Source organism: Carettochelys insculpta, chromosome 31 (genome assembly GCF_033958435.1).
Source record: "Carettochelys insculpta isolate YL-2023 chromosome 31, ASM3395843v1, whole genome shotgun sequence".
In the NCBI taxonomy this organism is placed as follows: domain Eukaryota; kingdom Metazoa; phylum Chordata; order Testudines; family Carettochelyidae; genus Carettochelys; species Carettochelys insculpta.
In genome coordinates this window covers 10182019-10197957 of record NC_134167.1, presented here as the reverse complement: position 1 = coordinate 10197957, position 15939 = coordinate 10182019, and the positions used below count along the sequence as shown (strand labels likewise).

Sequence of the window (15939 nt, the reverse complement as noted above, 5' to 3'; positions counted from 1 at the left end):
GGGACCTGTTCCAAGCCCCTAATCATCTTAGTTGCCCTTTTCTGAACCTTTTCTAATGCCAATACATCTTTTTTGAGGTGAGGAGACCACATCTGCACACAGTACTCAAATGAAGTGAAAGGTCTCATAGGTCTTTTCTCTAACATCTCCACTTCAAAAGGGAGAAGTGTAGAGTCCTGCACTTAGGACAGAAGAGTCCCATGTATTGCGAAAAGTTGGGGACCTCCTGACTAAGGAACAGTTCTGCAGGGAAGGACCTGGGGATTATGGTAGATAAGTTGGATATGAGTTGGCTAGCAAATATTCACTGGTATTTAGTTCTTACCACTCCAGCTGAAGTTTAGAGGAACTGTGGGTATTCAGCACTTCTGGAAAAAAATCAGAAATCAAGTGGGTCACTCAAGAGAGTCTCAGAATTAGAAGCATTTTTGAAAGTCTGATGGTAGGCTGCCAGCCTGTCCCCCCAGCCCTAGAATGACTAATAAATGCAAGTGTCTTTCCTTCAGCATGTACATAGGAGATTTGTGCATAAATGAATAAACTCTCTCTAGTCCACAGCCAGTTGTAGAGCAATTGGAAGGAATCAACCAATCTTTTGCTACCATACCCTTCCAGTTGAAGCTTCTCACTCCTTTATATGACTCAAGAGCCCTCTTAAGGTCACTTCCAGCTCTACATTTTATGATCACTGACTCCTTCCTAGCCAGGTCTGATAAAGTGCCTCGAGGTCCTGACCCTCAAAGGAGGGCACCACCTTGTTACATTGGGCTTGAATGATTTGCAAATTTTACCTAGTAAGCTTGGGCAAGCTTCACAAAGTACCTTGGGCACCTATGTGTCAGTTTTGGGCACCACTGCCATCAACAGAACCCTACTCAGCTGCTGCCTAATGCTGTAGGCATCAAGTCACTCAGCATCTAAACTTCTGCCCTAGAAATCCCCTCAGGGCTTCAGTTCTGGACATGTGCTCTGCTGTCTCATTCTAGAGGTCCAGGCACTTAAATCATACATAAGCCTCAGCTTCAAACCAGAGAGCAGGATCCAGGTGGGACAAAGCCAAGAATAGAACCCAGGTATGCTGATTCTCATTACCTCTATCAGTTACTAGCCCACACAACCCAGTACTGAGTTAAATGCAGACTTCACTAGTCAAATATGTGGCTAGTTCATTCATATGGCATTGCATATCCCCAGATCCACTGGATGGGAAGGGTGGTAAAGGGGCAGTTGCCCCTCAGCCCAGTGTTTCAAGAGGGCCCAGAGCCCCAGCCACAACTGCTGATACAGGTTGAACCCTTCTTATCCAGCACCCTCAGGACCTGACCAATGCCAGACAAGAGGATTTGCCAGACCATGAAGGACAATATTGTCTAGCAGCTTTACCACACTTCTTAGTGGGCACAGAGCACTGGGAGCCAGGACTGGTGGCTGGAAACAAACTTCATGGGCCCACAGGAAGCTTGGCCACACCCATGATAAATGGTCCTCCAGCTAATTAAACTCATGCCAGATCATGGATCTTACCAGACAAGAAACTGAACTAGAGAGCTTCAACCTGTACTTTGGCTGCTCTAGCAACTTGTGGCTGTCAAGGAAAGAGGGAAGGCCTAAGCACTACAGTCAGGGCAACACTGAGGGCTGACTGTCCTTGGCCCCACCCCAGCTGCTCTTGGTCCTGCCTATTCTCAGGCATGGGTCAGGCTTCCCTCCCCTAGTAGCTAGCGACACTGTTGCATATCCCCCCATTTGGTCTGAGGAGATAATTTTGACATAGTATGAACCCAGCCGCACAAGTCTAAGTCATTAGCGTTTAACTAGGCAATTTCCATCTAATTTTGGTGTCTGCAAGAATATGCAAATAGCAACAGTAAAGCACTGTTTGTTTACATGAACATTAGCTCCTTTGAATTGGTGTTCCAAATGATATGCAATAAAAGGACCATCACTTATGCCCAGCAAAAGAGCAAAACAGCGTATTATAAAACCCTCAGATTTACAGATTTCATTGTCCATAATCCTAAAGACAACAAAAAGTCTTGTGTTGCCATATAGAACAGTTTTTTTTGGAGTGTAAACTTTTGTGAAAAAGACCATGGATCTGATGAAGTGCGTCTTTGCCCACAAAAGCTTATGCTCCAAGAAAATCTATTAGTCAATAAGGTGCCACAGGACTCCTCGTTTTTGTGGATATAGACTGACATGGCTACTTCTCTGATACATACTCAAAGATTTAAAAATAAACTGCAGTATTTGATGTGGGTTAGCAGCTACTGAGGAATCACAGATCTCCTGTTAGCAGTGTGTACCTAAGAGACACTGCCACTGTCAGGTGAGAACTAGCAAGTACAGAACCCATTCATTTGAGATGACATTTAAGACACGATTTTCACTTGGCTCTCCTTCTCCACACCTATGTTCAAACAGTCCTCAGTGCCTGACTCATTCCTTCCAGACTGCTCTACAAAAGTACTTGCAGAAAAACCTGACAAATGTTATAAATCAAGAGTTATTCGTTGCTCTCTACCTCTTGCAGACTGTTAGGTCTTTGGGCTAGGAAGTGGCCATTAAAATGCATTTGTATAGCGGTCAGGACAATGGAGCTCGGATTTAATTGTCCTGATGCCTTTACAATTCAAACACAAAAGGATCATGGCAGAGTGGTGAAAACACAAGGCTGGGAGTCAGGACATCTATGTTCTATTTTGGTCACTAACTCTTACCTAATACTTTTGCAACTGTATTGCAATAGCTCAGGCCTAGGACATAAGTGATTCAAGTGGATGGAGGAAATGAGGCATTCCTTTTATTGAACTAACATCTGTTGGTGAAAGGTGAAATCTGGAACTTCATGAATTCTCCTGGGCTATGGCCATACTGTAGCCATAGCTCAAAATAACTTAAGCAATTTGCACATGCAAATTGCATGATTGAGTTAACTTATTTCAAACTTGTTGCAGTCCACACAGCACTGAAGTTGGAAATAAGCAGCTATTTCCAAGTTTCTACTACCCCGGTACTCTCCCGGCCAATATAGAAAATAATCACATTTTTCAAGGCTGCTTTCAGTAAGTGTTTTGAACACATTTTGTGGAAAGTACTTTTCCTCCTGTGTTTCTACACTATTTATCACAATTGCCTCCTAGAGCAGTGGGAGAGTCAGTATTATATCAATCTAGCATCTGCCTGCCTCCCCCTGTGTAAAATATAATACATACACTGCACGAGAGATTCAGGTGTGAACAAATAAACAATCTTAGGTCCAAATTCTATTCCTATAGAGTTCATCTGTAGTTTTGCCATTGACTTCATGAGTCTAGGATTTAACCTAGAGAGGTATAAAAACCATACACCACATAACTACTATGTATCTTAGTTACCCTACAGGAAGATGTGGTGTTTCAAGGTGAACAGGGAAACCTTTCCAACTTTAAACTAACTTGAGGACATGTCAGTAATCAAAGGGTATGTGGTAAGCAATTATACCCTGTAAACACAGCCACAAGTTACTGCTTGTCTTTTCTTTTCTAAAAGATTTAATCCTATTTTAAGGATTCTTGCAAATCAGAACACTTGAGATATTTACAAGCTGCTTCACACTTGCACTTTGCTTCTCAATTGGTGAGAAGCAGAGTTCAATGCACTGGATGAAACTCATCTCTTGTGCAACTCTATCGGTTTCAATGCAACTATGCCACAGACAGCTGCACAATGTGCTTTGCTTCTAAAAATACTCATGCAAGCTCCAAAGAGCCTTAAGGATTATGCAGCACATGAAAGTCTGCCCAGCTCAGATGATGATCCAGCAAGAGATAAGATTCCTGGCCTAAAATCTATTTACATGATCACAGATGAAATCTAGAATAGCGTCAGACTATGACTCCAGGTGGTTTTTGTATGTTTATACAATCCAGTGTCTTCCCTATGAATTAACTTTAATGTATATCAAACTGATGGATTCCAAAGCAGTGATGGTAGGGAATACCAGTTAATTCAGAGACATTTGGGCTTACACTTCTTGGAATTTGATGCAAAGACCTAAGCACTCAGAAGTCTGCTTGGAAAATGGAAATATCTCTAAGGAAAAGCCATTTTGTATTTAATGTTTCAGGAGTTTGCACATCCATTGTATGGGGGTGTGGGAGACTGAAATATGCACTTTACTCACATGCTGGGCAGCTCAGTTGACCAGTGACTACATTGCCTTTTCCCTGTTTTCTTTGGGATGGCTGGTACACTACAGAATGCCAGGAGGGAGCATTCCTTTCATTGGGACCAAAACAGTCCTTCACATGAAGGACATTAAAGAAAGCCCCTAACACCATCTTATGCCCTTATATAGAAATCAAACAAAATCCAGCATCACTATTAATGTTAGAGTTCCAGTTAAAAATTATTGAAAAAGAGTCCATCATCAACAACCATGAGCTCATTGCCCATCGGTGCACAATGCCTGCCTCACTCTTTCCTCCCATCTTTCCCTGTTTGTTGCAGAGCGACTCAGGTTCTGTAGACTTACTCTGCACCAGTCTACATTACTTACCTATTCTCTGAGGAGTCTGCCTCTTCTATTCAAACTGCCCATCATGCCGAACAACAGGGTCTTGACTTTCTGCTCATCATTCATTCTGCAGATATGCCCAAATACCTGTAACTTCCATTGTATAGAACAGTAGGTTCTCTTTCAGCTTTATCTTTTCATATAATTCTTTATTGGTGAGGTTCTGTACCCATTCTATTCTCAGGATGTTTCTAGTGCAGCGCCTCTCAAATGCCAATATTTTTCTCTTTCAATCTTTCATTACCACCCATGACTCACATCCGTACAACATGCTGCTAAATTCACAGGTTTTCTAGACACTCAGCTTTATTCCTAAACTGATCACTTGCTTTCCCAGATCTTATCTATTGCCTTCAAACTCGCTCTTGCTTTCACTTATTCCATTTGCTATTTCCTTCTTACAATCTAGATAATACATCATGTTGCTCCCCAGATACGTGAACTTCTCTACATTGATCCTGTTCTTCCGATTTCCTTATCTTTAAATACCATTATCTGTTATTGATGTTGATAACCAGACTGTTACTGTTTCACTTCCTCATTTGGCCCCAATACCATTCTCGCTAGCTTCTCTTCATCTTCCTAGATAACTACATCTATAAACCTCAAGTTTTTAATTCTTATCCCATGCACCAATATCCCTTTTACCTCTTCCTCGATCTTGTCTACCACTCTCAAGGTGCATGATGAAAACACTTAACGTCAGATCTCCCTGCCTCGTACTTCTGCTAGTTCTGAGATATCAACAAAAGGACTGTAGGAAGTGGACACGGTGTTCAAGTCACTGGATGTACAAGAACATGAGAAATGTGATTGATAAGATGGTTAACATCAGTACAGCAGTGTCAAATTTTCCAGGAAGTGGACACAGACTCAAACTGCAGTCGAGTGATTGTGAACATCAAATGAAACTCAAGAGAAAGTTTAAGACACTACTCAAGAAACAATGAGACATGGCAAGGAAGAAATAGGGAATGCATACAGAGCAGCACTCAAAGAGAGTTCAGGCATACAGACGCAGAAAAACCTAGATAGAGAGTCAAAGGGATACCCATGGTGGTAGAAAAGGCAATTGAGCAGACAGTTCCTGAAGATCAATAAGAAGTGGATTATGCAGAGATGCTGAAATTGGTTCAAGAGAAGAGAGCATTGAAGGGCAGAACTGCAATATAAAGTGAAATGTAACAAGGTCAGGAAAGCAGACAGAATGAATAAGGTGAAATGGTTAGAGGAAAAGAATGAAGATATAGAAGGGTATTATGGCATGTGTAAGACCAGAGGGATGTATAAGATAATCAGGAATATTAATAGGAAGTGGAAGCCAAAGCAGGTTGGGATTTCACTTCTCTGGTGGGTAAGTTCTGATCAGATCATTGAGGTACAAGGGGTATATTCAGTAAGTGCACACTCCAATCTGTTCTTATGTTTTTCAAATAATAGCATTCATCTTGATATCATCTTTGGTTATGCATGTGGAGATGTCATTTTAGAGTAATTCCCTGAAACTGTTTCCACAGTAACAAGCTTGATGAGACAAAATGACAGCACTGTGCAAGGAAAAGAGAATGGATTTATTTTGATAACCAGGTATCCAACCGTGCAGTCTTTCAATAGGCAAAATTCCTAGTAGTTTCAGTTCAGTGGGAATACCACCACAATAGAATTTAGGCAGATAAAGACTGAGGAGAGAACTCAATCTGTGCTACCAAGTGTTATAAGCACCAGGCTAGACAGACAGAAGCATAACGGCTGGAAGACTGCTTGAAAGATCAGCTAAAAGGAATCTCTACTGCAAGTCATTTGTAGAAACTAATACCTGAATTATCAAAAGCTTTTCCTCCTTGCTTTCTGACATGTAAACCCATGTCACTTCAGCTAGAGCCAGGCCCCAGCCACACAAAATTCATATCCAGATTTCAAATGCTCCAAAAGCCTGGTGTATTCAGATCTGAAGTTTGAGGAGTCGGGTATTCAACAAGATTGGTTTAGCTCACTACAGACAAGGGAACAGGTGTAAAATATGATATCTAATTGGGTCCTTTGTTAACAGTGAACATTTACAAGTAAAGCTGTGGATTCCATACTTTGTTCCAATATTGAGGCTGTCCAAAGTATTTCTCCCCTCCCCCTGCCCATCAGTTTTATTTTTATTCTCATTCACAGTTAGTCTGAGGGGTAGCTGCATTGGTTTGTAGCTTCACAGAAAAGCCAACAAGCAGTCCTGTAGAATTTTAAAGACTAGCAATATTTTTTTATTAGGTAATGAGCTTTCATGGACAAGACCCACTACATCAGACCATCACTTCAACCACTCACACTTGGAGAATTTGCTGTGGCTCCATGTCAGCCCAGGCTTTTGCAAAGAAACAGATGAGCTATTCTCTGGAATGGGACAAATAAAATACGTGAGTCAAAGCTAACATGCTATAAGCTTCTGGCGTGACTCTTTTTAGAAGAGTTTAAGACCTCCACACAGGTTCACATCCAGGATGAGAAGTTTAACATCCATGCAGCCAGTACCACAAAGTAAACTTTGTGGTCCTATAAAGTAAAGGCGGCACAAGTCATCCCAACAGAGAACCCTCAAAAATCTTTGCACTCAATGTCTGGAAGGCATCGTTCACATAAATGCAGTTGTACCAAGCCACCAACCAGCCTCTCAAAAATTGATCTCAAATGCCAGCTACCTTCATTCCTGATCTTGTGGAGTAACTGGTTATGCAAATGGCAAAACACAGGTGTCCCTCAAGGTCTCTACTGAGGCTGTAGGGAGTTGAGGCTCAAGTCAGTGATTTTTTGGATCATGAAGTCACTGAGGCTGTCTATACGATATGAATTTTAGGAAGAGGTCTGAGTCATTACTGCTGTGCTACTGAAAGTCACAGTGTAGCTACCTCTGATACTAACCAAAACTTCACCCAGCAAGCAAGCGCTTTCTTGGCAAGAAAGTGCTCCTGTCCACAAAGTGCTTTCCACATTGGCATCTGTTGTGGGAAAACTTGTCTTTCAGGGATTTTTAAATGAACACTTCTGAAAGACAAAAGGTTTGTTGTTCACTTACCAATCTAGGCATAGCCTGAATTTCCATTGTATATGGACATCAGGATATACAGTGAATCATAGCTTAGCAAGCACTTTCCTTACAGGGGTTCCTGTCTGACACAACCACCTCAAGATAGCCCCCTGTGTAGTGTTTACATTTCTTCTTAAGTGGTCCCTTAAATAATATTGGGAAAGTTTTATGTTAAGAGGCTTCACTTCTGCAGTTTACATTAGCTGTATGTAATCAAGAGTCATTCCAGAAACATCTATCTGCATGAGAGGATAATCAGACCTTCTGGGCACATATTAGTACAGGTTGAACCTCTCTAATCCAGAACTCTTGTCTGGCAATATCTGAAATGCAGCATGATTTTAGTTAGCTGGATGACCACTTGTGGCCTAGTTTCCCGTGGTCCCATAATGTTTGTTTCCAGCCACCAGTCCTAGCTGTCAGTGTTCTCTGCTGCTATTTGCTGCAGTTTACCCTTAAGTGTCTATGAAGAGCCCGATAAGCAGTGGAAGCTTAGCTAATGCTGTTAGACAATATTGAGCTCCCATGGTCTGTCAACTTTTCATCCAGCACCGGTCAGGTCCCGAGGGTGCTGGATGAGAGGTTCAACCTGTATTTATGAAATACTAGGCTACTATACCCCTTAATAGAAAACCAGGATCTGATCAAGCAATTTTACTTGCATGTAACTAGAGCTGGTAAATTCTCAAGGCCAAAAGGGGCCACCAGAACATCTAATCTGACATCCTCTATATCATGCACCACCAACACCCAATGACACCTGCATGCTTAACTCAACAACCTAAATATTGCAGCTGACAGGACACCAGCCGATTATGTCACAGTTTCCAAGCTGACAAATATAAAGCTTCTGGAGGTTTTTTATAATGTTTTTGATATCTGGACAAAAATCTGCAAAGACTGCAACATTTTAAAGCCAATGTGTTTTTCAAACATTGTTTTGGGTTGAAAGGCAGTTTTCAGTGAAAAATATATTCCATTGGAAAAATGTCAACCTCATGTTGGCATAACTCCGCTGGTTAATCAGGTTTGGGAAATTTTGACCACAATCCCTTTAAATGGAAAGGTTTGAGAGGCTGAGTGTACTCTTCTAGCAAATTTGAAAAATAATCACATACGTTTTTCCAGGCTGCTTTCAGGAAGCCTGTTTAGAATGCATGCACTTTATGGCAAGTATTTTTCTCCTGTATCTCTACAATATTTAGCATAATTGGCTCCTAGACCAGTGGGAGGGGCAATCTGTGGCCCAAGGACTGCAAGCGTCCCATCAGGGTTCTCTGTGTGGTCCACAAGACATTTTGTTGAGCACTGCCTGCGCACAGGTTTGCCAAATTCCTCTGGTTTCCATCTGTGTATTTTTTCCTACATGTGAAGCAGGGGAATGTGAAGTGGGTTGTGTGCTGATTGCACACATCATTGACTGAGAGTTGTGAACTTAGTCTGCATCCAATCAAAGTGCTGCTACAGTTTAACTGTTACACCCTGCAAATTCTAGGTATGCAATTGCAGTTAGCAAAACTCCCCTATCCTGGGAGATGGTTATGCCCATCCTGAAGGCCCACTGAGATGAAAGGGGGCCACTCATGCAGTACTAACCTAGGTTGCCTATGTTCTAGACACTCCCACAGTCATAATAAATACATTTCTCATTACACTCAGGCTGAACTCACAGTCACACTCAGTAGCCCAGTAGGTGGAAAGTCCTTCACGTGTTGCCTGGATGGGTACTCCCAACACAGCTAAGTTTCTGACATAGTTACAGGATATCCCATGACTCTGGTGGAGGAAATTCAGGTCCTGAAAAAAGAAAGGAAGATTAACCTCTTGCTTTGGCCAAAAGCATGAATCCAACCCCAGAACTTAGCTTTGCAGCTTCTTTGCTATTGTAAGTATTAACAATCCCAATAATTAATTATGTATAGCATCTGTTACCCTGATGGAGTCCCTAAGCCACTTCACAGACAGCAGGCCCATTGATCTCTGCAGATGAACACATGTATAAGAACCACCAACAGTTGTGTGCTGAACATGATTTTCCTCTTGTTTACACAAGTGGACATCAATAGAAATTCCTTGAGGCCAAGGTTATAAAACCAAGATAACTGAAAGAAGCCAAACCACACCAGGGTGCACAAAGCAGGGGGCATGAAATTTTGTAGAGGTGCACAGCACAATCAGCTGCTGGGTCTCAGGCTCATCCATCTTATTAAAGATGTTGAAATATGTTACTGTTTATTTGTGCATTCACATGTATCTGCTGATTAATAAAGTTTTTACATGCTACAGACATTTCCTTGCATATGCTGAAAGATGTTTTTTCCATGTAACTATGTCCAGGATTTCCATTGGTTGGGATAACCTTAGTGGGTTGGGGGAACCCTGTGTGACAGGCCCCTCATTCATTCCTTATGGGCCCTATACCTTCAGGAGACTCCTTGTGTGCCTCAGAGAGGCCCCTTTTTCACCCTGGGGCTTCCCAAAGGCAAGGGTCTCCCTTCACCAAGCCATTCTCATCACAGGCCAGTCTTGAGTGGAGGTAGAATAGGACCCTCTCCAACAGTCTCAGGCTGCACCAGTGTGGCCCAAGTTGGGTACCCCTCTAGGGGAAGGGCAGGGGGGGGGGGGGGGGGGGGGGGAGTCCAGTCCCACCCACTGTCCTGGACTCTAGCACAGAGAACTTAGAAAGGGAGGGAGATGACAGTGCTTTTTGTCATGCTGCAAGACAGTAACCTTTTCCTAGGCCTCTGCACCCACCCTTTCCCTCTGGTACCTTGTAGCTGGCATCACATCACTCTGTTCCAAGCCCTCCAGCCTCCTTCTCTCTGAACACTGTTCTCCCCCTGTTGCTGTGGGAAAAGCCTTTTGTAGGGAGCCTGGAGGCCTTAACTGGTCACAGGTGCTTGATTGCAAGCCCTGGCTGGCTGACTCCTAATGAGCCCCAGCTGTCTACCCAGCATACAGGACTGCACCCTCTGGGAATTTAGGAGGGGACCAAAAAAGAGTTCCTCCAGCACCCAAAATATTAACCCTTCATCAGGCACTTGTCAGCTGCAGCTTCTGATCTGCCACACCTGCTAACTGCAGGGATGAAAAGTGGAGCCCAGCAAAATATGTTTGCTCACCCCTGCCGTACATCATACACACAAAAGGATTCTTTCACCTGTTTCTAAAAATGTCTCCGATCTATGTCTTGGAACATGGCATCTGCTCAGCCTAATGATGCAATAGTTTAGAATGGAAAATAAAAACTATCACATCTGATTGAAAATGTGGGGGAGGATTTAAACAAGTTGGAAATGGGTTAGGAAACCACGATTAATACCTATACAAAGGTATTTGACAACCACCAGTGAGTAGGAAGTCAATTTAACAACTCATTTAAAGGTAACATTGAGGAGAGATAGCTCAGTGGTTTGAGTATTAGCTAGCTAAACCTAGGCTTGTGAGTTCAATCCTAGTGGAGGATGTTGAGGGACTAGGAAAAATAAATGCTAGGGGTGGTGCTTGGTCCTGGTCCCTTCCAGCTCTAGGAAATGTATATACCTCCAATTGTGCTAATCTAGCAACTGTCTGCCTCACTCTTTCTGTGTAAAATATAATACATACACTGCAAGTGAGATCAATCTGTGAGTAAATAATGTCCTAGGCCCAAATTCTATTCCTATTGAGTTCATCGGTAGCTTTGCCATTGACTTCAATGAGTATAGGATTTAAACTAGAGGTATAAAAGCATATGCCATGTATAAATACTATGCATCTTAGTTACCCTTTGATTATTGATCATGTCCTCAGGTTGGTTTAAAGTTGGAAAGGTTTCCCTGTTCACCTTGGAAACAACACATATCTTCTTGTAGGGCATGTGGTAAGCAATTATACCCTGTAAAACACAACCACAAGTTACTGCTTGTCTTTTCTTTTCTAAAAAATGTAATCCTATTTTAAGGATTCTTGCAAATCAGAATACTTGAGATATTTACAAGCTGCTTCACACTTGCACTTTGCTTCTCAATTGGTGAGAAGCAGAGTTCAATGCACTGGATGAAACTCATCTCTTGTGTAACTCTATGGATTTCAATGCAGCTATGCCACAGAGACAGCTGCACAATGTGCCTTGCTTCTAAAAATACACTCATGCAAGCTCCAAAGAGCCTTAAGGATTATGCAGCACATGAAAGTCTGCCCAGCTCAGATGATAGGTCCAGCTAGAGATATAAGACTCCTGGCCTAAAATCTACATACATGAACACAGATGAAATCTAGAATAATGTCAGACTATGACTCCAGATGTTTTTTGTATGTTTATACAATCCAGTGTCTTCCCTATGAATTAACTTTGAATGTATATCAAACTGATGAATTCCAAAGCAGTGATGGTAGGGAATACCAGTTCATTCAGAGACATTTGGGCTTACACTTCTTGGAATTTGGTGCAGAGACCTAAGCACTCAAAAGTTTGCTTGGAAAATGTAAATATCTCTAAGAAAAAGCCATTTTGTATTTAATGTTTCAGGAGTTTGCACATCTGTTTTATGGGTGTGTAGGAGACAGAAATATGCACTTTACTCACATGCTGGGCAGTTCAGTTCACCTCCAGCGACAACATTGCCTTTTCTTTGAGACGGCTGGTACATTACAGAATGCCAGCAAGGAGCACTCCTTTCACTAAGACCAAAACAGTCCTCCACATGAGGGACATCAGAGCAGAAAGCCCCTAACACCATCTTATGCCCTTTAGAGAGGTTAAGCAAAATCCAGCATCACCATTAATGTGGTCACACTGCATGTTGGGGTTCCAGTTAAAAATTATTGAAAAGTGGTTAATAAATGTTTAATAAATGCTAAAAACATGTTATAGACTTGAGTAGTATGTAGAGTAAAGTTGTAAGCACAGCATTAGAAGGTGCTAGAGATGGTTATAGTCAGCCTGTTGATTTGTTGGACTCTCTCACAATTTAGTAACCGTTTACTAAAACTTCTACTAATAATTTATTAACCTTTAGAAACTATTTCTAAATGGCATATTAATATAAAGAGTTATTATTAATGAATAATATGGTAGTATAAATTTTGCTGTATTTGTAAGGGAATTTTGTTTTTGTTTTTGAACAAATACAGCTTCCAGGCCTATTTGTTCATTCATAAAGAAATAATATCCCCAGTGGGGCTTGACAAACGATGCTACATTATTTCATCTTTCAGTTAGTGGATGGATTATACATTTTGCTGTCAAGTCTAAGGTCATCCCTTTCCAGGAAGAGCTTTCAGAGGAATAAAGCACATCATTCAAGCTGCTGAAGGAACACATTTCTCTTATTTTTGCAGCACACTGTGTATATACTTAGCAAAGCAAGCAGATCATCATCTCTTTTTGACACTTACATGGCCATAGCCAAAGATTGCATTGGAGGAGTGTGCTCCAGAGTAAATGTTAAAGGTAGCAATGTTCACACTGTGGTTGATGTTGACTTTCTGGTAGACAGTTCCCCCATCGTTTCCCTTATTTATGACCTGAACATCCTAAAATGAAAGATTCATTGTCAGATAACTTTGTATATCTACCTAAAAATGTCTCTCAAACAGTTGCATCTCACAGGGAAGCATGGTGACATCAGAAGAGTAGGGAAGCAAAACTAAGACATAAACGTCCAGCTCAGCACTAGATGATTGAGCAGTGGGGAAAGGTCTGATTCAGACATATATCCGCCTCTAAACAACTTTCACTGATCACCCTTTGCTTCCAGTTAGCATTTGATAAAGAGTTATGTTTATAGTTAGGGTTATATTTACCATTTGGTCCAAGAGCTGGTTATGTTAGATCAGGTGATTCCTTGTCTGAAGGGTAAGGAAAGGGTTCTGGCTACTGCTTGGTTAAGGATAGGGTTAGGTTTAACTCAGCTGTTCCCAAACCGTATTTGCTGATGCCCAAAGATGTGATTGGTCATATGATGCTCACTCCTTTTCCTTATTTAACACCATAATTGCATCACATGAAAGTGAAAATAATTAAATGTAATTTTAATTTTTTTTCCTGTAAGCAAATGCTCCAGTAGCCCAAGAGCTGGGTAGTGGCTTTTGTAATGAAGAAGGCAAGCAGACTGACACAAACGAACTCCCTCCATTAAGATGTGACTGCTGTTATGAAAAAGTTGGTGAATCTCAGCTTTAATTTCCTTTACAGGGATCTATTAGTTGTGAAAATGTAGGGCATCTAGTCCATTTTGTACTAGTGCTATCTTTTCCCAGCAGGTTCTAATGCAGGGTGTGCAAAGTGGGGGGTGGGCCTCTCCAGGAGGTGTGTGAAATTTTGTAAGGTGGGATGTGGCGCAATCAGTGACTGGGTCTCAGGCTCATCCATCTAATTAAAAATGTTAAAATACGTTACTATTTTTATGTCTGTGTATTCACATATATATAGTAATAAATAAAGTTTTTACATTCTACAAACTTATTTTCTTAAACACGTCACAAGGTGTTTGTTTTCATATGAACATAACCAAAATTTCCATCCATTTGGATGACACTAGATGGGTGGCGGGGAGCCCTGCTAATTGTAAGGATAAAAAGTGGGACCCGATGTAAAAGGTTTGCTCATCCCTGTTCTAAGGAATCATGCCTTAGATTTCCCATTCAGGATCCTCATTGTGCAAGTAAAGTGCATGAAACTTTGAGGATGGCCCCTCTAGATAGCTTACCGGCTTGCTTGTCTCTCCCTATCCACCTAGAAAGTGTACAGCTACCTGTATGAAATTTTAGTATTATCATGGCATTTATTAATTAACACAATAGCTAGGAGAACCACAGGTAAGTACTTTAAAGAAAGCAAACTAACAGCCTATTTTCTTCATTAATAAGTCCAGATATAATAAAGAGAACACACGAAGAATTCAACATTAGTTTATTCATGTATAACTTGACAATGCTATGTTTGTCACGTAAAATATGAACAACTTTTTTTGTGCTTTTGGATTCTGATTTTTACATGCTAAACTGGAGCATGGAGAATCTAATGAAAACATTGTGATAAGCATGTTACATTAATTCACTACACATATTAACAGAGAATGACTCATAAAGAAATATCCATATTTTGATTTAATATGGATGGTAATGTCATAAGCAATATGGCAAAGCAGATGCCTGAAAGAAGTATCATAAAACTTAACACATGGCCCTCTACTTACGTTACTTCCAAATGCTGGATTCATAAAGGTACCCAGAAAGACAGTAAGAAGAATCTGTAATACAGTATGGGAACATTAAGAGAAATATCTATACCCTCTTCAGGTCTTTTTTAAATTACCAAAGTCAACTAAAATCATATGGTAATACCCTGCTCCCCAATCTTTCTGATTTTCCTCTAACACAAATAAGTTATTGAATTTTATAGTTCATTTAGTTCATTTATAGTTCTTTTCTATTCACAAGGGCTACACAGTGCAACTGTATTTAAGAAGAACCTTCTAATAAACTAACATAATACTCACATGGCTTGCTTCTAACCTGAGTCATCATGGGGAAATTCCAAAGTGGTTCTGTTGTGATTCTGGTTTTACACTAGTGTATATGAAATTGGAATTTGCTACATAAAGTAGAATGTGATGCTTCTAACTTAACTGGATATAGAACATGCAGAACTGGAATTTCTTTCTTAATAGTCATGTCCTGTCCCCTAAAGTATTTGAAGTATGTTTTAATTGCTTGACATACTAATGTTCTCCACACAGTGTTCCTGATTATTTAGAGAGCTTTTACTAATAAAAAAAATTTGGAGTTAAATCCTGCATACCACACCTAAGTCACGCTCCTGCCCGTATTTTACGCATGTGCTTAAGTTTGCTCGTGTGTCTAGTCCTATGGATTCACAGGATCAGATGCTCAATCATCACTCAGCAAGGAAAAAGTTAAAATTGAGTAAAGGCTTCAGGGTAGGCATGAAATTCTGGTCCTGTTGAAAGCAATGGAAGTTTTGCCAATGACTTCAGCATAGACAAGATTATACTCTGATAAACTGTTGCAGAATCACAAAAGGCACCTTATTTCCTTTACAAGTATCTATTGGTTGTGAAAATGTAGGAAGTCTAGTCCATCTGTTACTAGTACTGTCTTTTTCCACTAGGTTCTAATGGAGGGGTATACAAAGTGGGGGTGGGTGTCTTCATGGAAGTTAAACACCTATCCTAATTAGGAGCTTTTGTAATATCTATTACGTACCTATCTTTACTGTTAGGTCCAGAAATACCTTTGTAAATTGGGGCCCTGTTGACTCAGTTAGAGTGTGGGTGCTTGGCACTTCTCAAAATCAGGCTCT

At 40.9% G+C, this 15939-nt stretch overlaps 1 protein-coding gene across 1 annotated transcript; it reads right to left on the bottom strand.

Annotated features, from left to right (window-relative positions):
• Positions 1-7097: 7097 nt before the first annotated feature.
• LOC142004255 (gastrokine-1-like) lies at positions 7098-14836 on the bottom strand. Its single transcript, XM_074981776.1, has 5 exons — positions 14813-14836; positions 13011-13148; positions 11398-11508; positions 9302-9428; positions 7098-7099 (listed from the first exon to the last, which is right to left on the bottom strand). Coding segments are annotated over exons 1-5 (402 nt in total).
• Positions 14837-15939: the final 1103 nt, after the last annotated feature.